The sequence below is a fragment of the Sapajus apella genome, unplaced genomic scaffold (assembly GCF_009761245.1).
Source record: "Sapajus apella isolate SASKATOON/1434 unplaced genomic scaffold, GSC_monkey_1.0 scaffold23, whole genome shotgun sequence".
In the NCBI taxonomy this organism is placed as follows: Eukaryota; Metazoa; Chordata; class Mammalia; order Primates; family Cebidae; genus Sapajus; species Sapajus apella.
This window is the reverse complement of record NW_022436963.1, coordinates 9,989,544-10,012,645: the sequence shown is the minus strand read 5'-3', so window position 1 is coordinate 10,012,645 and position 23,102 is coordinate 9,989,544. Positions and strand designations below refer to the sequence as shown.

The 23,102-nt window shown below is 52.5% G+C and overlaps 1 protein-coding gene and 1 long non-coding RNA gene across 6 annotated transcripts in view; one reads left to right on the top strand and one right to left on the bottom strand.

The window, feature by feature from the left end:
* The window catches only part of FAM3D (FAM3 metabolism regulating signaling molecule D), a 32,280-nt gene extending 12,762 nt beyond the window's left edge, over positions 1-19,518 (top strand). For 4 of the 5 annotated variants that reach the window (XM_032290314.1, XM_032290313.1, XM_032290315.1 and 1 more), the window contains exons 4-10: positions 3,316-3,336; positions 7,029-7,146; positions 8,922-8,980; positions 12,445-12,495; positions 16,282-16,366; positions 17,079-17,205; positions 19,097-19,518. In XM_032290314.1, coding sequence (XP_032146205.1) covers positions 3,316-3,336; positions 7,029-7,146; positions 8,922-8,980; positions 12,445-12,495; positions 16,282-16,366; positions 17,079-17,205; positions 19,097-19,186 — 551 coding nt within the window. In that variant the 3' untranslated portion in view covers positions 19,187-19,518. The remainder of the gene's footprint in view (positions 1-3,315; positions 3,337-7,028; positions 7,147-8,921; positions 8,981-12,444; positions 12,496-16,281; positions 16,367-17,078; positions 17,206-19,096) is intronic. The other variant, XM_032290317.1, reaches the window with a different exon arrangement.
* LOC116559459 lies at positions 7,171-11,817 on the bottom strand. Its single transcript, XR_004272462.1, has 2 exons — positions 11,620-11,817; positions 7,171-8,932 (listed from the first exon to the last, which is right to left on the bottom strand). It is a non-coding gene; the product is annotated as an uncharacterized LOC116559459 (long non-coding RNA).
* Positions 19,519-23,102: the final 3,584 nt, after the last annotated feature.

The window sequence follows — 23,102 nt, the reverse complement described above, 5'->3', positions numbered from 1 at the left end:
AGAAGGAAGGGAGGTGGGAGGAAAGGAAGAAAGAAAATAATGTGTTGAGTGTCTTCACCTGCCCCTGCTGCTCCCTCTCCCTGGACCTCTTCATGCAGAACCCCCCGCCCTCCCACCTGGCTCCTTCTCAGCCTTTGAGGCTCAGCTAAGGTTGCCTAGCTAAGGTTGCACCCCTCCCTGCTAGCTTAGCTTCTCTCATGTCAGCCTTTCTCCTTCAGAACACTCTCATTATCTGTCATTATCGTTTTTATGTTTTGTTGGCTGTTGCCTGTCCCCACCCCCTAGAATGTGAGCTTCCTGAAGACAAGGATTTTATTTTGTGTGCATCCACCTCTCTAGCACCTGGCACAGAGCAGATGTGTCTCTAGTAAACATTTGATGAGTGGGGAAAAAAACAGATGAATGGATGGATAAATGGGTGGGTGGATGGATGCATGGGTGGATGGAGGAATGAGTAGATGGATGGATGGGTAGATGGAGAGATGGATAAATGGATGGATGAGTGAAGAATGGCTGGGTGGGTGGATGGATAGACAAATAGATGGTTGGATGGGTAGATGGAGGGATGAGCAGATGGGTGGGTGGGTGGAGAAGGGATGAGTGGGTAGATGGATGGGTGGATGGCTAGATGGGTAGATGGTAGGTGGGTGTATGGATGATGGATGGGTGGACAGATGAATGAATGGATGGATGGACAGGTGGAAGGATGCTGGATGCTAGCTGCTTTACATGCATAGTCTCATTTAACCTGCACAAATATCCCACAACGTGATCTATGGTGTGGTTGTGGAATGGACTCAAGCACAATCCTTGATGTGGTTTCACGTGTGGGCTGAGAAAACAGAAGCTCAGGGAGATTTAAAAACACAGCCAAGTTCCTCTTGAAGATATTAGAACAAGAATGGGAACTCAGGTCTCCCAGATTCAAATCCTTTCTGATCTAAGGAAGAAGTGAAGGAAAGGGATTTATACCTCTGGATTCACTGCCTTGAAGACCAAGAACCACCTCCGCTGACATCATAACAAGCATCAGTATCTATAGTGACCCAGGCCTCTCACAGCTTCCTAAGGCAGCAAGTAAACCAGTCGCTCCATCTTGAACATGGCCCCACAGTGGAGAGTCTGTGATCCCTTACCTTGTTCACTTCTTGTCATGCATGTTCCACAGCTCATGTTGGAATGATTTATAAGTTTATATAGATGCTTGGTGGCCACCATGTCCCCATACCCAGGTCATTGCTTTTACAAACTAGACAGTGACGTGGCTGCACTAGTGGCTTCAGAGGTGAGGGACCCAGGGGAGGCTCAGGGGTGTCCTCTAGAGAAGAGAGCCCCAGCCCGAGGTGGAAGAGGGGCAGTTATTGAAAAGAGACTCCAGTAATCATTTATCTCTCAGTACTCAACCACCTGGGGTTTGACAAGTCAACACTTCCAACCAACCATCATCAAGTGACTACTGGGTTTTGAACCCTGTGTTGGGCTCCGGGGACCCTGAAATGAGGAACACATGGCCCTGCTGATGGCCTGACTCAGAGAAACAAACAGACTTGATTACAGCATGTAGAAGGCTGAAAGTGCATTAACATGAGGCAGAGTCTCAGGAAATGTTTACAGTGGCAAGAAATGTAACCCGTGGGAAAGATGGCCAGTGAAAGCTCCTTGTGTCTCAGCACTGAGGGGTAATTTTCATTTACTTCGGAGGTTCCTAACCTGGGCGCATACCCTCATTTTATTATTTAATGCACTGATACAGAAGCACATATATTACTACAGCACAAATTCGGTTTTGGATTTTACTACTGTATTGATATAGAATTGGTTTCCAATCTGTTTTTCTTTATGCATCTAATAACACAGTCTGTTGGAGTATAAAGTGATAAGTGTCTCAAGGGAAGTGAGAATAATTTTATTCTGAGGGGAGTTCATGGGCTTTTCCAAACCACCGAAAGGATCTGTGGCACAGAAACCAGATTAAGAACCCTGTGCCTGGAAAGTGAGGCAGGGTTCTTTCAGGTGAGAGTGACCAACTCAACTCTAACGGGTTTCAGCAAAACATGATATCTTGATGGTCCACTACGGGCATCTCGTGGCTTCAGGTGTGGCTGAATCCAGGAGTCTCCCATGAAGGAGACCGGCCCCAGAGCCAGCCTCCTGTCTCTCTATCCCTCTGCTGTTGCTACTTGACCCCAGCGGGTTAGCGCCTCGTTCCATGGGCAGCTCTAAGGCAGGCACGATGGCTCCTCCCTGATGCTTATCTTCTCCATTGCCTCTTTCTCCTTCTTCCTCTCTCCACCCACAGCTATATATCAACATAGGGAAGTGGGGAGGGGTCGTCTCTGAGGAATGTAATACTGTGACTGGCCTAGTTTGGGTCTCATGCCACTCCTGGGGCCTTGGAGGCAAGGGCTGGGAACATTCCTTAATGGGCAGCCCCTGAGGACCAAATGGAAAGTGTGTAAGTGTTGGGGGTTCCCCAAAAAAGGAGAGCTTCTTCCCTAGCATTTCTGCGTCCTCTGGAGGCCCTGTCCTCCAGGCGTCACTGCTGGCATGGTGACAGATAGGACGTAGAACCACAGAAACAAGTAGGGCATGGAATAAGATGTCAGGAAGTGGCCAGGGGCCCTGGAGCCAGTGCAGACAGTGCGCACTGCAGGCAGTCGGAAAGAGACGCCCCAATACAGCCAAACACCCAGAGCAGCACAACTCTACCCTCCTGGGGCCCAGGAGCCAGGCACTGGGCTTGGCCCTCACAGAGTGATCCCACTGGGCCCCCTCCATAGCCCCGTGAGGGTGGCTGTGATGGTCTCCATGTGCCGTCAAGGAAACTGAGGCCCAGGGAGGTTAAACTTCTCATGAGGCCATATATGAGGAGCTAGGGCATAAACTCCGATGGGTCTCAAACAGCCCAGCTTTTTAACCAAGGGTGAGTCGTGTGTGTGTCTTATACATGTGTATGTGTATATATGCACACACGTGTATGCATGTCTACATGTCCGGATGTGTGAGCATACTCATGTCTGTGTGTGCACATATGTGTGTCTATATGCATGCATGAGTGTCACATATATCTGCCTGCATGTGTGTGCATGTGTATGTGTGTGTGTGCATGTACACATGTGTATCTGTGTATATGTGTGCTGTGTGTATGTACATGTGTGTGAAGGGGTGACAGTGGCAAAGGACTTTTAGTTCATTCCAATAGTGCCAATTTAAGGCCCCGTTTTCCCACTCCCCAGCCCCCAGCCCCCAACCTCCATCCTGCAGGGGTGTCTGAAGTGTTTTTCCTCTAACCAGATTCTGTCTTCTCTCCAGCAGGCTCGTCCACCAAGGAGACCCGTGAGTATCTGTGCAGCTCCACACCTCCCCCGACCTCATCTGCTCACCTCCTGCTCCCATTTGTTCTAGGGCAAGAAGGCCCAGGGCCCCTGCTCTGAGCCCTGCAGGTCCCAGAGAAACCTGGGCTTCCAGATTCTTCCCGATCCTCTCCTCCCATGGCCCAGTGGTGCCTTCTGAAGCCCCTAAGCCCTGTGGCAGGGTTGGCCCTCTCTCAGCCATTTGGACTGTAGGGACACAGTTCAACTCTGCCCCTTGTCCAGTCCCCCTGCTGCAGTCTGGACCGCACCCTGCCCCTGCCTCCCCTCTCTAACAACCCCACACAGCTGGGAGCCCAAGGGCCAGGTCAGTGCTCCCTAACCCTATTGCAATGACCCCAGGCTTGGCTCAGGATTCCTGCAACATATTGCAATGAACCCAGGCTTGGCTCAGGATTCCTGCAACAAAGTGCAAGAGACCATGTCAGGCACTACAGGGACTCCAGAGACAAACAGAAGTGGATGCTGATTGTCTGTTGGGGTAGAAATGTCAGACTTGCCAAGAGAAGTGGAGAAAGGGCTCTGGGTTCCAGGAGGAGCACCCCCTTCCAATGGGCAGATCAGGGAAGGCGGTGACCTCTCTGCAAAGGCCTAGAGGCAAGAACGCTCCAGTGAAAGCCTTGACTAGAGAGTCAGGGACAGGGAAGCAGAGGGAGAGCTGTGATGATGGCAATAGTAATGATGATTGAGTGCCTGTTGTTTGCCAGGCACTGGATTCAGAATGTCACAAGCATCCCATGCAATCCTACATACAACCCTATGTTGGTGCTATAATTAGTCCCTTTTATAGGTAAGGAAACTAAGGCACCAAGCAGCAAAATCTCTTGGCCAAGATCACACAGCTGTAAGCCGTAAGGCAGGAGTCAAATCCCCTCCACCATCTATTCCAGAGCCCACCCCCTCAACCCCTGTTTGCAAGAGGCAATACCTCCAGGCCCTCTCCATTTCCTTCTCAACATGGCAGTGACTCTGAAGAGAGCTGTGGCTCCCAAAATAGGACTTTACCTGACTAAGAAGGGCATGGGTGCCCCAGTACACTGCAAGACTACAGAAAGCAAAGACAATATGAAGTAACACAAATCATTCACCCCACACCCTTAACCCTCGCTCCCTGAAGCCTCCTTAGTCCTATTCGGAAGTGGACACAGAGTGTCACAGCATCTTGTTGCTATCAAACACTTAGACATCACCTGCTGGGGGGATGGCAAATTCAAGCACACATGCTGCCTTCCACCCTGCCTGCTCCCATGGCAGACATCACCAATCGATCCCAGCATTCTTTCCCTCCAACCCCATAGGCAGCCTTGAGAGCTTTATCATTAAGTCTTTAACAGGAGGTCCACATTGACATTTAAGAGGAAAGCTGTTTGACAACCCTGATCTAAACCAACTCCCTGATTTCACAGTTGGCAAAGATAGAGGGAGCAATTTCTGCCAAGCCACAAAGCAGATAAATGAAAGAGCAGCCTATTTCCTGAATGCACCGCTGCCCCAGTGTTCTTGGTAGCACACCAGCTCCATGCCCTGAGCAACAGCACAAGAGTTCCCAGGGGGATCAGGCCTCAGGGACTGAGGCAGCTGATGGGAGCAGCCTTCTAAGCCAGAACCCAGAGAGCAACCTCCTGCCTCCCAGAGGCTGAGGCCCCCTTGGCCTCATCTCCCTTCATCTAGCAGCGTGACTATGAAGGCTGGATGGTCAGAAAATCAATTCCGGAAAAGCCTGCTTAAGCCAGCCTGTTGACATCGGGTTTATCAGACTTAGCTGCAATTGACTAGGCTGTGGGCAAACTCCGGAAGTGGTCCCCAGGGCTGGGAATGATCTCCCTGCATAGGTGAGACCATCTGGGTGAAAGGCACATGTGGCTGGAGGTGTGGCCCCAAGGCTGTAGGAGATCAGGAGCCATGTCCTCGCTTCCCTCCCAGCATTGCGCCTCAGCCAGTCCCATAGGTGGGGGTGAGCCCCTTCACAGGGATCCTGCCCAGAAGGAGGAGAAGGGGAGCTGGTCCACTCCCAGCCCAGCCCTCTCTCCCCTAAGCCACAGGCTTAGATGCCCACTCTCTCCTGAACAGCCCCTCACCTCAGATGCCTCAGCCCCTGCCCGCTCTCTGAATGACAATGTTGTGGTTTGAGGTCAGTCCCACCCATAAGGTGTATGTGCTGAAACGAGGAAGAGGGAGCCCCGGACAGGCATTTCCTCTCAGATCCTTGGGGTTGCCTGTTCAGCAGAGGGAACCCAAGCCAGCAGGGTTCCCTGGTGCGGGCTGCATTTGCTTCTAGAAAGGGCATATTTACCTACTCAAAGGTGCTCGCCAAGCCTGGCACCAGTGGGTTGTGCCCCTCCAGTAGACCAGGGAGGGCCCTGGAAACCACATGGTCCCTTCCAGCCTCAGGTGCATCCTGGCCCAAATGCTGTACATGTTATGTGTGAAGACTATCCAGTGCCTCCTATGTGCCAGGTACAGGAGTTATCAGGATGAGTCAACAAGATAATAAACATAACATCCTGGCCCCAGTGCCCTGCATGCAGCAAGGCCTTGGCGTGTGCGAGCTTCCTTAAGGAGCCTGCAGCTTTGCTCCAAAGCACACACTGGCAGACCTTGGCCAGACACCTGGCACAGGGGCTGGGGAGGGAAAGGCTGCCCAACCCCTGCTCTCCCTTTGCAGGTAAGCATTCTCCAAATCCATGTTTACCCAATCCTCCCAAATGCTGCCTTCCAAACTGTCAGCTGGTGCTAAAAAGCACACATTAGGATGAATTAGAACGTGCCAGGCTGCAAGTGCGGATGTCGTCCCCTCTCTCAAAGAGCACGTTGAGGGCTCAGCTGCCCAGCCACATCTTGAGGTCCCACTAGCATCTCCCCCAGTCACAGAGCTCCCCCGTTTGCCCTGTGAAGGCTGCATGGAGAAGATACAGGTCTTAGAAACAGACAACATCACCAGAGGTGCCATTTACTGAGTGTCCAGTGGGCTCCCAACACCATGCTAAGCTCCCAGTGGGAGAACCAGAACCACCTGCCTGTTCTCTGTTGTATCCCAGCATTAGGCATATAGTAGATGCTCAGGAAATGAGTGATAAATGAATGAATGATGAGAAGAAGAATAGCCAGCGTGTACTGAGCATTCAACCACACTCATGTATTCCTCACAAGAACCCAGTGGGGGAGGCACCACAGATGTTCCATTTTGCAGATAAGATGAGGTGCAAGGACGTTGAGGACTTGTCCAAGGGAACGTGGCTAGAGAAATATGCTCCAACCCACCCCACCAGGGCCCCTGGGAGTTCTCAACGGGGGCTCTGGGGACTCAGAAGGCTGCCGTGGCCCAAATGAGTTTTCAGGAGAGTCCCTTCGTCATGGTGACTCCGGTTTACTCTGGTTACGTTTACCCAGGGTGCTCTGCTGGGGCTGGAGCTATGATGAGAAGCCCAAAAATTAATTCTGGGCTGGTCCTGTGTGCTCTGGTGGGGGCTGTTGGGGGCACCGTGGAGCATAGAAGGGCACATCTCTCAGACTCTGCAGTCAGCAAAGAATCCCTGAGAAAGAGGCTCTGAGCTTCGCTCCCAGCTGCTCCCTGGCCCTAGCCCTGGCCCTCCCCTCTTCCTCCCGCAAGCCCCTCCTGAGCTGCTGCCCACCAAGGCTGTTCTGTTTCCTCCCCAGAGGTCATGAAGCACAAATGTGGCCTCATCAAACCCTGCTCAGCCAACTACTTTGCGTTTAAAATCGGCAGCGGGGCTGCCAACGTCGTGGGCCCTACTATGTGCTTTGAAAATCACATGTAAGTACCTGAGGGGAAACTATGTTTATTTTATTTTACTTTATTCTTTTATTTATTCATTAAAAAAATTCCGAGGCTGCAGGAGCTGGCCTGTGAGACCAGCCCACAGCTTCCCTTTTATTCTGGGTGTGTGAGCCACAAATAACAATAATTCAAACAGCTCCCGCATCTGCCAGCACCTTGCCAAGTGCTTCACAGTATTTCTCATTCACTCCCCCAACATCCTGGGAGGTGGGGCTGTTACCTCTATTGTAAAGATGAGGGCAGTGGGGTGCAGACAGGGTCACCTGTCCAGTGGCAGGGCCAGGACTTGACCTCAGGTCTAACAGCCAAGTTGCTGGGCTTCCCATGAAAGGAGATGCCTGCAAAGAAGGTTCAAGGTCCTGACCCAGGCGTCAAAGCCCAGACGTAGCAGGCACCGGGGCTTCCACCCCAGTATGGGAGAAAGGCTGTGTACCCATCATCCAACTTAGATAGTAAAGGCCCCAGACACCAAGTACATACTATGAAAAAACTCAGAGATGGGTGTTTAAGCCAGGATTCTGAACGTAACCACCGTTTGTTTAGGGAAAACAAGGAACTGATGGGTTCACAGACCTAAAAGACCAGAAGTGGTAGGCAGGCTTCAGGACCAGCTGGATCCAGGGATTCAAACCATGTCATCAGGGCTGTCTCTCACCCCATCTTCAGCTCTACCATCCATGGTATAATAGCTTTGCTTTCTTTTCTACTTGCAAGGGATTGATCCATGTAGTTAAGGAGAGAGACCACCAGCTGGTTTGACATATTAGCCCAGCCTAGCGCCCTAATGGGAAAAGAGCCTTCCTGTCTAAATTATCCCTGCAAAAGCCCCAAGCCTGTGTTTCATTGACCGGCCCAGTTCACATGACCATGCCTAGCCCAATGTATTAGTCTGATTTCACGCTGCTGGTAAAGACCCGAGACTGGATAATTTAAACACGAAAGAGAGTTTAGTGGACTCACTGTTCCACATGGCTGGGGAAGCCTCATAATCATGGTGGAAGGCAAAGGAGGAGCAAGTCACATCTTACATGGATGGTAGCAGGCAAGAGAGAGCTTGTGCAGGGGAATGCCTCTTTATAAAACCATCAAATCTCATGAGACTTACCATTACAAGAACAGCATGGGAAAGACCTGCCCCCATGATTCAATTACCTCCCACCAGGTCCCTCACACAACATGTGGGAATTCAAGATGAGATTTGGGTGGGGACACAGCCAAACCATATCAGCCAGTCATTGTAGCTGGGGACATAGGATGCTCTGCTTGTCCAAGCCTGGGAGAGAGAGCTCAATCCCAGGAACCACCTGGCCTGTGTGTAGAGAAAGACAGTTCTCCTGTGGCACACCTGTAGACAGGGGTGTGGATGCTGGGCCAGCAGGAACACAGCTGAGCCACAGGGGGACTGACACCCCAAGGGGACAGCAACCTTCGGGGTTCAGCCTCTTCCCAGCAGCCAGGTCTCACAGTCTAGGGATAGGCTGGCCCCACCTCCAGCACCTCAGAGACCCAGGCAGGAACCTCGCCTTTTCTCTGAGAAGGCTGTTCTGGTCAAACATGCCTTGAGAAACTCTTCAGAGACTCCAGCCCACCACTAGTTTTCAAGAGAAAACAGATGGCCCCAGTTATTCTATGTGTTTCCCGATGCTTCCGCCTTGCTTATGTGGGCCCTCTCTGAGTTCCCCAGTCGGGACAGCAGACTGTTCATTCCACGCTCAGGAATGAGTGTCATATTTCTTCTTCATTGTCTTCAGAATCATGAGTCCTGTGAAAAACAACGTGGGCAGAGGCCTGAACATCGCCCTGGTGAACGGTGAGTTGCAGATCCATCCCCCCAACAGTTCCCACCCAGCGCTGGGGAGGGTAGGGGGTAGCGGCATGTCCATTCAACCAACAGTGGCTCAGCTCCTACTTCGTGGCAGGTAGAGCTCAGGACGGTGGGGGCGTGGCTGACCTGGGGGAACAGAAGGTCTCAAAGATCTGCAACACTGTAGAACCGCAGTGCTAGCCAGGCCCCTGCCACATGCTCCTAGCTCAGAAGGACACCGTTCTGCTATGGAACATGAATGAAACATGACTCCCTCCTCAAAGCCACCCCACTGAAACCAACACACATGAGGACGTGGGGACAATCAATGACAATGCAAGATCACGTGCTGAGTATACACTTTTTTCATTCATTCATTCATTCATTCAACGAATGCAGGCAGCAGCGACTGTGGGCCAGGCCCTGTACAGGACACTGGAGTCAGCCGTGAACTAGAAAGACAGGCCCTGGCTCAGCCACTGTAGGTATCTGTGAAGCTCACAAACAATCTCAATGTGGTGAGCCTCTCTGATAGGAGCAGGAAGCATAGCTATGGGAACGCAGAGCAAGGGACAGACCCAGGGTAGCTCAGAGGAGGCTTCCAGTGGTAAGTGATGGCCAGCTGAGGCCTGAAAGATTGTAGGTGCGGCCAGGAGAAAAGCAGGGAAGCCTCCTCCCAGGCAGAGGCAGCACAGTGCAGGGAGGAGGAAGGGAGAGGGAGGGAGAGAGGTTTTCAGGGCAACATGGAGAGGCGAGGCTGGGGAGAGCAGAAGGCCAGAGGATAAGGAGCTAGCAACCCTGCTAAGAAGTGTGACTGGAAGCCAAGAGCAGTAGGGAGCCATGGAACAGCTTTGAGCAGGGCATGAGGGGCCAGCCCTGCATTCCAGAATCCTCCCTCCAGCTTGGAGCAGCAGGCTGGAGGCAGGGCGACCACAAGGGAATCCAAGGCCTTGATAACCCAGCAAGCATCTCCTGCAGGACACACACTTACACTGGAGGCCAGAGGGCTGCCAAGCCTGAAGGAGGGACATGTTTCAGGAGGGAGTGGACTTACAGGGTCAGGTAAGGACTAGGTGGTCTGGCCCCAGCCAAGGCCTCCTCTCGGCCTCTGTTCTTAGAAAACAAGGGCCATTCCCTGACTGTAAGGACCACTTCTGGGACCCAGGTCAGGGCAGCTCAGGGAAAAGGTGTAAGGGATGCTCAGGAAGGAACCTGTCGAGCTTGTGTGTGGCAGGACCACATAAGCACACTGAGGAAGGGACAGAGTAGGACAGGAGCCCCCGCCTTGCCAGCCCCAAGCCCCTGCACTTTGCTTCAGAGGAAGCCTTTTCCTGCTCTGTCAAGAAATCCTGCTGGGTTGGGGAGCAGCTGAGGCCTGGAGCAGTGATGGGGCTGTCCCTGGACAGACGGGAGTCAGCGGACCGCCCTGGCCAGCTTCCTAGGAGCCCGGGAAGGGCCGGGGCAGGGAGAGGCAGGAGGGCTGAGTGGAGCCGTTCCTCTGGAGTTTTGAGGAGGGCCCAGGCCTGTTCCACTCCAGCCTCAGCAAAGTGGCTACAGGCTGGCGGCTCCCTCCTGCAGGGAGGGCATGCCCAAGCTGGTCTTTTGAGTTTGTGCCAGACCCCAGAAGACTGTAGGAGCCTCAGCTTACATCAACACTCACATCAACCCATCTGCCCTCACCCCGCAGTGGAAGTGGGCAGGAAATGGCTCAGGCTACAGCTGACCTGGATGAAACCTGCTGGGTTTCTCCCCTAAATGGGCCCCACCTGAGATAAGCTTTTCGAATCTTCTCCAGTGAGATGGCCCCAGACTAGACCTCTTTCCCTGCCTCTCTCGCAAAGCCAAAAGGATGAAAATAGCCATCAATGGCAATAAGCACCAGCATTTATTGGGCACTTACTGTGCTTTTTCACTTAACCCCTTCACTGTGCCAGGATGGAGCTATGCTCAATATCCCCATTTCCCAGGTAAGAAACCAAGGCCCAAAGAGGTTAAGCAGGCTGGGTGCAGTGGCTCATGCCGGTAATCCCAGCACTTTGAGAGGCAGAGGTGGGCGGACTGCTTGAGCTCAGGAGTTCAAAACCAGCCTGAGTAAAGGTGAACCCCCCCAACCCGCCTCCTTCTCTACAAAAACATTTAAAATTTATCTGGGTGTGGTGGCACACGCCTGTAGTCCCAGCTACTCAGGAGGCAGAAGCGGGAGGACTGCTTGAGCCTGAGAGGTCGAGGCTGTAGTGAGCCAAGCTTACACCACTGCACTCCAGCCTGGGCAGCAGAGAGACCCTGTCTCAAGAAAAAAAAAGAGGTTAAGCAAGGTCTCACAGCCTAGAAAACCACCTACATTTGAACCTGGATTGAGTTAACTCCAGGTCTTAGTCATTCAGCTGAACTACCTCCCTAGACTAGAAACGTCTCAACCATGTATACAGCACCTACTGTATACATATGTGCTGCGTATGCCAGCTGTGGGGACGCCCAACGAATCACGTCAGGGGCTCAGGGTCCTCATCTGCATGACCCAGAGCAACACAAGGATTGCTAAGGGTCCAGTAGTCTTGAACCTTTAGTGGGCAGAGATTCCTCAGGATCTTCAAGCTATGCTGGCTGCTACCCCCACCCCCACCACGCTCCAATTGCAGAAACACAAGCGCACGCGATCATAAAAACAGCTTCATGGGTTCATAGACTCCTTCCACGGGCCCCAGGTGTAGCGTTCCGTGGACGCTCCGTGGCTCGCTAGAATCCTGGAGGGGCTGCTAGGCGAGCCTGCCAGCCTGGACAGCGCCACTCCCCAGGCCTGGTCCCCACCCTCCTCCGGAAGCCTCGGAGCTGCCATCCCCTCTGCAACACCGCCATCTAGTGACGGAGAGCGCGAACTGCAACGTTCCTCCAGAAGACAGGGCTTCCTGGAGGGCTTGGCCTTCAGCCGCCTCCTCCCCCAAAACTCACCAACGCAATCCAGGTTACTGGACCCTGGGAAGCTGAGTACTGTTTAGCCCAACACAAATCCCTTTGCCTTCAAGAGTTAGAGGACTCCAGTTGTAGATTTTCAATTTAGGTGGGAATGATGATGACGATTGTTAATTTGATTTTGATTTTGCAGCTAAAATTCATCTTGTATGACTACTATTAATAGTTTAAATGTATCTCATTTTGTTCCCACAACCCATTGTACAGATGCAAAAATTGAGGTCGAAATGCTAAGTCCTGCGTTAGGAAGTGGCAGGACAGAACACAGACTCAGACTGGGTAGACTCAATTCGATTCCAGAGACACCCTCAGCCATTATGTTCTTGAACCTCTCAAATGAGCCCAGCCATCCCTGGGCACCTACTTGAGTCCTGCATGCTCTCTGTAGGACCTGATTTCATTAGATTCTTATTCTGTTTTTGGATCTTAGACTACGAATTAGCCATTTTCAGCAGAAGGACACGCGTTACAGGGATAATCGTTCTCCTCTTAACCCCTAGGAACCACGGGAGCGGTGCTGAGTCAGAACGCATTTGACATGTACTCTGGAGGTAGGCGCCTCTGCTGACACTGACATCACAGTGGTGGGGGGTGCAGTGCAGAGGGCTGAGCCTCTTCATGTGGCAAGGGAGCTGGTGGCTCAAGGTACCTGGTACTCAATTCCACGGGAGGCACCCAGAAGGAGGTGCAGTGGGGGATTGAGGGTCTCCTGCTGCTTTCATAACTCCTGGCCGTCTCAGGTGGGATCTCCCAGACTCAGATCCTAAGACAGGGATTCAAGAGCAAGGCTTATTTAAGAAGTGAACTCAGGAAATGTCGGTAGGGGAGTGGGGAGCAGACAGGGACAGACAGGAAGCCAATGCAGAATATGTTACTGAGCCATTTAATCAAACTTGGAACCCTGGAGCCAGTGTGGAATACATGCCCCAGAGATTTCCCAGAGAAGTGAGGGGACTGGGGTGCCCATGCCTCTAATTCCTTGGCATGCACTTCTGGCCTGCGCTCGGAGCAAAGTGAACTCTGGAGGCTGGAGAAGACCTTGAGGCAAAGCAATGCCATTGTTGATGTCACTGCAGTGCTATGGATGAGGGTGTGTGGCCCATCAGCCATACACACTCAAGCTCTGCTAGGTAAAGGTACTTTATTTCAAGGTCACATTGATCTCTTGTGAACCCAAGGACAGGACGGGGCTCCTTTCTGGACCTTACACTCCAAGCTCTCCACGTCTTTTGGCAGATGCCTGTCTTCTCTGGACCTTACACTCCAAGCTCTCCATGTCTTTTGGCAGATGCCTGTCTTCTCTCTGCACCTACATGCTTTGCAGGTTTCTCTGTGCACACAGCTGCCCCTTAGCAAGTCACTGCCTTCCTTGCCTTTAGCATGGCTGGGCAAGACAGGCCACTGACCTAGCTGTGCTGAAATCCCAGACATCTAAGTTCCCACCAGCAGCCTCCTCACCAACCAGCCGCTTATGGGCGGGGGTGGAACCCTGACCCAACATTCCCAACAGCTTTCAAAACGTTGCAGGATCAATTTCAGGCCGTCTGCCACCCATGCTGCCCAGCTGCTTACCCCGTCTCCCTCCAACACAGGAGGCTCAACAAGGAGTGACAAAGCAGCAGGCAGCATAGACCTGGGCCCTGCAGGGACTGGTTTCCATCAGAGGGGGTGTCAGAGCCCAGGTGGATGCAATTTTCCTTCTGTATCCTTGAGACCACAGGGCGTCTCTGTGCTCGGCCATCCTGGGATGTACAGCGTGTGTGACCACAGACCCCAGAGAGCCCCTCACAGAGCAGAAGGGGCCAAGCTGCTGCCAAACAGCTGGGTTTTCTCTCTCCTGAATTCCCCTGCCCTTGTCTCAACCTCTAGGGAAAGCCCACCCTGCCTACACCCACCTACACTCATGAGTCCAGGAGGGGTGAGAGTTACCAGGCAGCCGAAGGCAGGAAGCCCTCTCAGCTTCGCAAACAAAGGAAGAGGCTGAAAGGTGGGAGGTGGGGAACACTGGGGACATGATCTGCAGGGCCATTCTCAGAGATGGGCAGCTGGGACCCTGTCCTGGACCCAGGGCTTCATAAGGCCCCACCCAGCCCTCCTCCAGATCTGGCCAGCTCATGGGTGAGGAGTCCACAGAGCCAGGGATGTGCTGACCTGGAGCCTGTATCAGGGCCCACGCAGGCCTCTTCCCAGGCGTGCCCTGCCTCCAGGCTTCAGACACTCCCCAGGACGGAGGGGTGACCAGGGGCTGGCCGTTGCTTGACAGGAGGGTGGTGTGGACGGAGCTTGGACAGGCACACTGGCATTTCCACGTGCAGTGTGCAGGGTCCCTCCTGGTACAGGATAGAGCTGAGGACAGGGTAGCAGGAGATGGGGACAGGCCATGGGCTGAGGACCAGACATCCTACCCGGGGTCCTGCTGATGTTCAGCATGGCCTGGGGCCAGCTTTATTAAAAAGGTCCAGTCTCCAGAGTCAGAGGCTTCTGGCAGCATGACCTGAGGCAAGTGACGCCTCTTGAGCCTCGGTTTCTTCGTCTGTAACATAGAGACAGCCATAGTCTTCACTCCATACGACTGATGCGAGGATTAGATGATAATCTGGAATGACTGCTGGAAGGGTGTCCAGCCTGCCTGGGGGGGCGGGGCCAGGCAAGCTCGTTTAGTCCTCTCCCTTCCCTCCTCTTCCCCTTCCCTTCCCCCTTCCCTCATTCCGTCCAGATGACTCAGAAGCAAGGAGATCATCTGTCAGAGTGAAAAGGAAAACAAGTTTTAAGACGAAACTAAGCTTTAAAATGCCTTGTTATAAACTTGAATGTAGCCATGGCAGATGGGGATCCAGAAACAGAAGTTTTGTGAGCAAGCAGCCCTTTCCTTCAGGAAACAAAAGGAGATGGTGGCTTTTTAAAGCGAGGTGATCATTAGCAGAAGGCATGCTTTATTTTTTCAAATACCCACCATCCATCCAGGCAAGCGCCAGACCATAATATCTGCTAACAACACAAATTAACGGTGTTTTAAGGGCTCCCTCCCTCAAAGAAGCTCAAGGGCCATTTCTTTAGAGGAGACTGTGGTGGTTGACTGGAAACCACTGTTACTGACCTGGTTGGCAGCTGGCCTTAGTTGGGGCAGTGGTTTCTTCCCCAAGGTCCTAGGGGTCCAAACTGGAATACTAATAATCAAGGCCAGCTGTGACCTGGAGACAGGGCAGTCACACAGGGCCCGTGCTTGGAAGAATCTCACACTTGACTTGATGTTCTGCCATCGTGTTCTTGAAAAATACTTAATAATTTTTTATTGAAAGGCCCTGATTTTCATTCCGCACTGGGCCCTGCAAATTATGCAGCCAATCCTGCTAATAATTTTTGGTTCCACTAGAGTGTACTTACTGTATCCCCAAGGTTATTGTCACATTTGCACTTTATGAAGATCCTATGAGCAGGGCTATTACTCAGCCTCATTTGACAGATATAGTCTCTGCTTTAACCACTAGGCTGTTTTTTTCCCAAACTTCAGCCCCCTCAGGTTGTACCATATCTAGAATAACATCTGCATTATTCATATTTTCCTTTAAATTGTGTCACTTTTTTTCTTACCTAAGTAAATAGATCTTGAAACTATATCACTGCCTTAAATAGAAAGCCATTATCACTCATTATGCAGGAAAGGTGACCATAAAAATAATCACAATGGAAACAATTTAGCCTCTTCACAGGGAGCTGGATGCTGACGCCTTCCACAGGTGCTAAGCCTAGAGCTGCTGTCTGTTAAATGAAGAACTTGGCAAGTTAGGGAGGTGTTAAAGACACACGCAGAGCCTTGCTCCTTGACACAGCAGGAGAGCTGTATTAATAGTAGACTCGAGTTCTCTCCCAGGGATCTCAGTTGTTTCAGGCCACGTGCTACACCATCTAAAGTCAGCACTGATCATCTGGGCACTGTCCAGTGTAGAATGGGGTCTGGAGTATGCAAAGGGCCCAGAGCACCTGAGAGATGATGGTACTTGGTCCCCTGAGGGGTAGGCACACAAGGGCCCTTCTACCAGTGGTGCTCACCCTCCACTGCACGTCACAGTCACCTGGGGAACTTTTAAGTTCCAGTGTCCAGAAGCCACCCCAGATCACCTGGGTGAGTCCCCCCTCACTCTGCTCACTCTGCCCTCCCCTAGGACAAGGGCTACAGGGGGCTCCACCCGGGATGTTCCTCCTCCTGGCTCCTGAGCACAGCCCAGTGTCTGCAGGACCCAGCTGGCTCCTGAGTCACAGGGCAATAGACAAACATGAGAATGACCAGGGCTCATTTCCCCTAAATCACCAGCACCGCCTTTTCCTTCCTCCCCCAGATATTAAGCACCTGGTGAAATTCCTTAAAGAAATTCCAGAGGGTGCACTGGTGCTGGTGGCCTCCTACGACGACCCGGGGACCAAGTAAGTGGAAAACTCTACCTGCCAGTCCGTGCGGCGATGTGAGCTGAACACCTCCAAACCCTGCATGTCCTCTTCTGCTCTCTTGCCAGCGCCATTTTCTGGCAACTTATCTTGAGGAAATTATCAAACAATGATGCAAAGGAATGTTCTAGGAGGTTCATCACAGCCTCTATTACCACCGTGAAAAACTGGAAACACTCCCCCTGTCCAGTAATAATGGCTGACTGGCTACAGAAACTATGACATATGGTAACACAGGACAAGATGTATACAGAGATAAAGATAGACTCATCAAAAACGATGGGCAGAAAGTAGTTGAAGATGTGGAAAACGCGCTCACCCTCTGGTGCTAGTGAGGGGAAAACACTACATCAAAATAGATACACTGATCAGGTCAAGGGAAGGAGGGGTGAGACGGGCTTTCTTAGTTACTTCTTTGTGAGGCTCCATGTCTTCCAGATGAACATGTATTGTATTTGTAAACAGGGGGTACTGTTTTAACACATCGCCAGCCCCATCTGAGGCCCTTTTAGGAAGGAAGTCTTGAACCCCTCTAACCTGTCCTTCTTGAGTACAGCCACATTCTCTGGGCACCTCCAGGGAAGACACTGAATGGGAAGAAGAGTGGGAACCTTGCCCCATGGGAATCCCACCACTTAATGCCCCCTCAATCCATCCCTGCATCCTGATCATCCTCTCTGGTCCTCTGCAGAATGAATGATGAAGCCAGGAAACTCTTCGCCAACCTGGGGAGTTCCTATGCAAAACAGCTGGGCTTCCGGGACAGCTGGGTCTTCGTAGGAGCCAAAAACCTCAGAGATAAAAGCCCCTTTGAGCAGGTGGGTTCTGGGCCACAACCTGGCCCTGTGAAGGATGGACAAGGAGCTGTGTGGTGGTAGGAAGGACAGTCACCCACCAAGGGCATTAAAAGTGGGAGTGTCTGGGGAGAGGCCCCTGGTTGTCATTCACTCTGAAAGTCAGGGTGATCTGATTGGCCAGCCCCTGGCAGGAAGCTGTCTGAGCCATTTCGTAAAAGGTGGGTCATATAAAAATAGCCAGGTATATGGGTAAGTACTAGAAAACAAAAAGGGAAAAGGAGAACAGAGGGATGATGGGTAAGTGAGGCATGGAGGAACGAGAAGGAAGTGGAGACATGGAAGCTGTGAGATGGGGAAGGGGAGCTGGGGAAAGGGGCAGGATACCTGTCCCTGTCCCTTCTGCCTCCCTGGCTGGGCATGGAGAACACCAGGAGGGAACTCAGAGGTGGGGAGGGGGCCAATGCCATCATCAGACAACAGGTGCGGGAACGGGCAGGTGCGGGGACCTGTGTGCTGAGCTCCAGGGAAGGCACCGCGATGGGGATTTCTAAGCTGGAAAATTTGGTCTTGGTCTGTATGCGCGTGTTTCTAAGAGAATTATTCAGGTAACTAGAAATTACCTGAACGCAGCGAAGAACACAGGAGGCCGGGGCGGGGTGGGGGGGGTCCCAAATGTCCTATGGCGGTGCTGGGGCAGGGCCCTAGGAAGAGGCCTGAGGCTGCATAGGCAGGAGGTGGTGTTCTGTCCCAAAGTGTGGACTTCAGACCCAGGGGAACCTGCCAGACAGAGGAGGTGCAGGAGTGCAGGGAGCCCAGCATCACCTGCACCCGTCAGCCACCAGCTGGCTGGGACCCAGCACCCCAAAATGAACCAAGCACCCTGATGAGACTAAGCCAATCTGTTCTCTGTCCCCACACTTGGGAAACTGGGCTTTAGACAGGCAGTGTCTAGAATCTCTTTTTTAATTCCTGAGAGTCAGCCACGATGACCCTAACAGCAAATTTTGCCATTTACATTTTTTTCTTCATAAACTAATCCTGAGCATTTGAGACACAATCCTAAGTGATTTTATTCTCTTATATACTTATTACTAGTATGGGTTTTTTTTGAGACAGGGTCTCGCTCTGTCACCCAGGCTGGAGTACATGGTGCAATCTCGGCTCACTGCAGCCTCGATCTGCTGGGCTCAAGAGATCCTCCTGCCTCAGCCTCCTGAGTAGCAGGGATCACAGGCATGCACCACCAGACTCAGCTAATTTTTTTGTGTTTGTAGAGACAGAGTCTCTCTATGTTACCCAGGCTGGTCTTGAAATCCTGGCCTCAAGTGACCCTCCTTCCTTAGCCTCCCAAAGTGCTGGGATGATAGGTGTGAGCCACTGCACCCCGCCCTTTATTAGTAGTATTAATTGATATTACATTGTGATTCTGCCACTTACCAGCCAGTGACTACAAACAGTGACCCTCTGTGCCTCAGTTTCTCCATCTGGAGAATGGGATGTAAACAGTCAGTGCACACTCCCTAGGGCCACTGTGCAGATTAAATACGTAAGGCACTGCAGAACAGCAGTGCATGCAGCAAGCACTCAAGACATGCTAGGAGTTTTCTTTCTATTGTTGCTATTATTATTGTTATTTGAGGTATCCTAGAGGGACACAGAGAATTTAGGAGGAAGGGCTAGATCATTCCAACAACTGGTTACCCTTCATGGCATGATAGCAGTAACTGGGCTCTGATCCCATCTCTGAGACCTTGAGCAAGTTGCATCCCTGCTCTGAGCCTCAGTTTCCCCATCTGTGAAGTGGGTTAATAACATCCTGCACCCCATTTAGGTTTAGAGTGCAGTGCCCATGCAGGTATGGGTTCTAAAGGGCCTTACCCACTGTCTATATTTCTGTGTCTTCTCTCTCCAGTTCTTAAAGAACAACCCAAAAACCAACAAATACGAGGGATGGCCAGAGCTGCTGGAGATGGAGGGCTGCGTGCCCGCAAGGCTATTTTAGGGTGACTATGGCTCTTCTTGTGCTTGGGGACCTGAAGAAGCTCCTGCCTGACTTAGGAGTCAGAGCCCAGCAGGCGCCAAGGAGGAGGAGCAGAGGGTGCCGCGTGGAAGGCGCTGTCTGTCGGTCCTTGTGCGCTGTGTCGCACTTTCCCTCCTCGGAAGCAGAACCCTCCCACAGCACATCCCACCTAGGAGACCAGCCTCAGAGGGCCATTCTGGAACCAGCTGTCTGTGGTGAGAACAGGGTGCTTTCATCAGGGACCGCTGACGGCCTAGGACTGACTGCCCACAAATGCGCCCAATTAAATTTTATTTTTGCTGGTTTTCAGTGAACTTTCTGATCACTCAAGTGGCCATGTTTCTCCCTGGGACTGAACTGCTCCAGACTCAGCGTGGGCCACGGGTTTGGACAGGTTGGTGACAACTTCAGGCTCCCCCTTAGGCAGCTGGGTGGGAGCTGTGTTTCTGGGATTTCCCGTGGGCCTGAGAGAATCCTCGGTTCCTGCAGGACATGTGAGATGGACGGGAACAGAGGGAGCCCGGGGACAGGACGCCAGGAGTACTGCCATCACCCGCTGTCTGAAGGAGAGCTGGAGCAAGTCAGAGCAGGAGAGGGAGAGGGGGCGGGTCCGAACCCGGCTGGAAGGAGCAGCCGGGCTGCGCTGCGGGCTTCAGGGAAGGCAGCCGGGTGTCTACTCCCCAGGAGTGAACCCTGAGGCAAGGACTCAAGGGCAGCCAGTGTATTTGGGAGGTGATTGTGGGAAACACCAATAGGGAAGTAGGGAAGAGAGATGGGAAGGGAAGGAGGGGAAGGCAGCCAGTGAAGGGTATGGTTTCATCAGCCATCCCAGTGGGAACTGGAGCTGACTCCCACCCGAAGCTCTAGGAATCAGAGTAGAGCCCGGCACCTTGGAGATACTCCATCCCAGAGTGAGGGAGCTGGGGTATTTACACACCAACTCCCACCACTGGTTTGTTGAGGGCTTCTGATGCCGGGGATGATGTGAATTCCTAGGCGCTTCTTGTCTGCCCTGCCTAGGGAAGAATGGCCCTCTGTGGCTTCACAGCAAGCCCCCAGCCAAGAGAGGGCAATGCCAGCTGCTGGCAGGCTGCAGAAGCACATTGAAATGGGAAGGCCAAGAGATATGGTGCCAAGACCTGCCTGAGGTCTCTGAGAAGGGCCCAGTTCCCAGGCTCTAGGCTAAGTCTTGAAAGGGAGTCATGGGGGCAAAAGATATTGCTGCTCAGCCTCCCAGAGCATGTGCTGGGGACACTGCACCTCTGGAGAAGGAGCTCTCTTCCCAAGCACAGATGCCCACCAATGGCCTGGGACATGCAGCTCCCAAGTCCTGGGAGAGCTTCAAATGTGCCAAGATAGCCCGGGGTAGAGAGGATAGTGTGTGGGAATCTTCTACCGGGGGCCACGCAGCTGGGACATGGGCTACGGTTGCAGTGATATCAAAATCAAGGTCCAAGCCAGGTGCGGTGGCTCACACCTGTAATCCCAGCAGTTTGGAAGGCCAAGGCAGGCAGATCACCTGAGGCTAGGAGTTCAAGACCAGCCTGGCCAACATACAAAAATTAGCTGGGCACTCATCTGTAATCCCAGCTACTGGGGAGGCTGAGGCAAGAGAATCTCTTGAAACTGGGAGGCAGATGTTGTGGCGAGCTGAGATACATCACTGCACTCCAGCAGGGGCGACAGTGCAAGACTCTATTTAAAAAAAAAAAAAAAAATTCAAGGCCCGAAGCCTGGTGAGAGCCATGCTCAAGGTTGGCTGAGGAAGTCAGAAGGGGCCCACCCAGACATCCAGTCAATTCCATCACTCCCGGCCCCACCCCACTCCCAGCTCACCCTCAGAGACGAAAGGAGGAGCCTGCAGCCAGCCCTGAATAACCACTTCCAACCGCATCAGTAGACTACCTAGGGAAACATGGCCGGAAACCTGCTCTGGGAATGAAGGTGGCAGGAAATTTTCATTGTGACCATAAACACCTTTGAGATCTTGAAAATTTCACCTTACAACAAGCAAGAGTATCTTATAAAATTTTTAAAGAACAGATAAAGTCTTCTAAAGAGAGCTCATCACCAGGGACAGGGCTTGTCACTGAGGTTGTCAAGCCTTCAGGAAGCCAAGAGGGCTCTTGGCAGCGGCCACTATTTTAAGAAGACATGAGGTGGCTGCCTGGTTGAAGAGAAGACACATGGACTTTTCCAGAAACTGCACTGCACAACACTTCAAAGAAGACTGAGAACATGTCAACTGGCTCAATCAGAGAATGCAGGGACGAGTCCCAGGTCCCTTTCCCAGATTTTGCTGCTAATGGTCAGTCTGAAGTCTTCTTTGGAGCACTGCCCTTAGGCTACTCATACCTTCTTTAAGCACAAGTGCAAAGAAGACAGACGGAGGCTCTGAACGTGTACCCACCGCAGGATGCCCCTTAGCCGATGACTGACGGCTGCGGGAATGTGAAAGGCCAGCTCCTTGTCTTGGGGCATGATGACCATGAGGTGCAGTTTACACTCCAGCATTCCCAGAGGGATCAGGCGGGAGCTGGGACGTGGCCTGAAAGTGTCCCTTTTTGCTTGCCTCCTTCCCCTTCCCCATCCTGCACCTCCACTTCCTTACCAGTGTGCCCAGGGGCCAGTCCTTAACAAATCACCTGGGTGACAATCCCTATCCCAAAGTGGGATCCTAGGGGACCCATCCTAAGAGAGGTGGTGGGCACAGCCAGCTGGATGGGACTGGGCTGGAAGATAAGACCTCCAGATCCACAGGAATTGTTGTCGTAAAAGGGGTCCGTTCTCAAGGAGAAAGAGCTCCAAGTGGGGGAGCTGCACTTGCCACTGCCATGTGGAGCCCAGGGAAGAGGCCACGTGCTGTTCCACAGCAGGGAACACAAGGCGGAGATTAGCAATCATGCCCCCCTCCTGCCTCCCCCTCCTTGACAAGGTGTAGGCCCCAGATGCCCAGAATCAGCCAGAAGAGAAGCTTACAGCCCACTAAGGAGACTGACTGCATTCTTGAGCCAGCCACACCAGGCGCCCCCAGGGGTGGGTGTTACAAAAGTGGCAAACACCTGTTAGACTCTCAATATCATTTTCAGGACATTGTGGCCACTATAGGGAACCCCGGGTCAGCTCAAGCTGTAAAGAGTTGGGTCTTTATCAGCAGGAAGTCACTTTTATCACTCAGAAGCAGTTATGACTCACCTGCTATGTATCAGGAACCCAATAGGCTTGGGGATACTGCAGTGAAGAAAACCCAGCACCATTCCTGCTGTTTAGCAGGAGATATAAATCCAGAGGAGACATGGCTTGGCAAGGGGAAAGACCGCCGGACCCTTGCCCCAGCCTTGGGGGATCCAGGAAGGCATCCTGGAGGCAGCACCACCCATGCTGAGCCCTTGGGAGCATGAAGGAGCTTGCTAGGCAAAGAAGGAAGGGAAGAGCATGTCAGGCCAGGGAACAGCACAAACAAGTTTTGGAAGGGCGACAGGGCTGACTGGGAGGTGAGAGCCCGAGGGGCCTTGTGAGCTGGGTAGAGGGCTTGGACTTTGTCCCAGGGCAGGAGACACACTGGGAGCAAGGTGGCAAGATCTACGTATTTTGAAAATTCCTTGCTGCTGTGTGAAGGCATGGAGGAAGGGAGGCCAGTGAGAAGGCTGCTGTATCATCCAGGGGGAGAGAGAGGGTGGTGGTCCGGACCAGGGGCCTCTCCCAGGAATCATCAGAAAGTGAAATGGATAAGACTTGGGACTCATTTTCTCACTGAGGTCGTCAAGCCTTCAGGAATCTCTGCAAGCTAATCATGGCCTCAGAACTGGAGGCTTGGATTTGCCTCCCCACTCCCTGCCAGTGTGCCTCCCACCCACCCAGGAGTGAGGATAGGGCTGTGAGGGGTGGGGCCACAGGG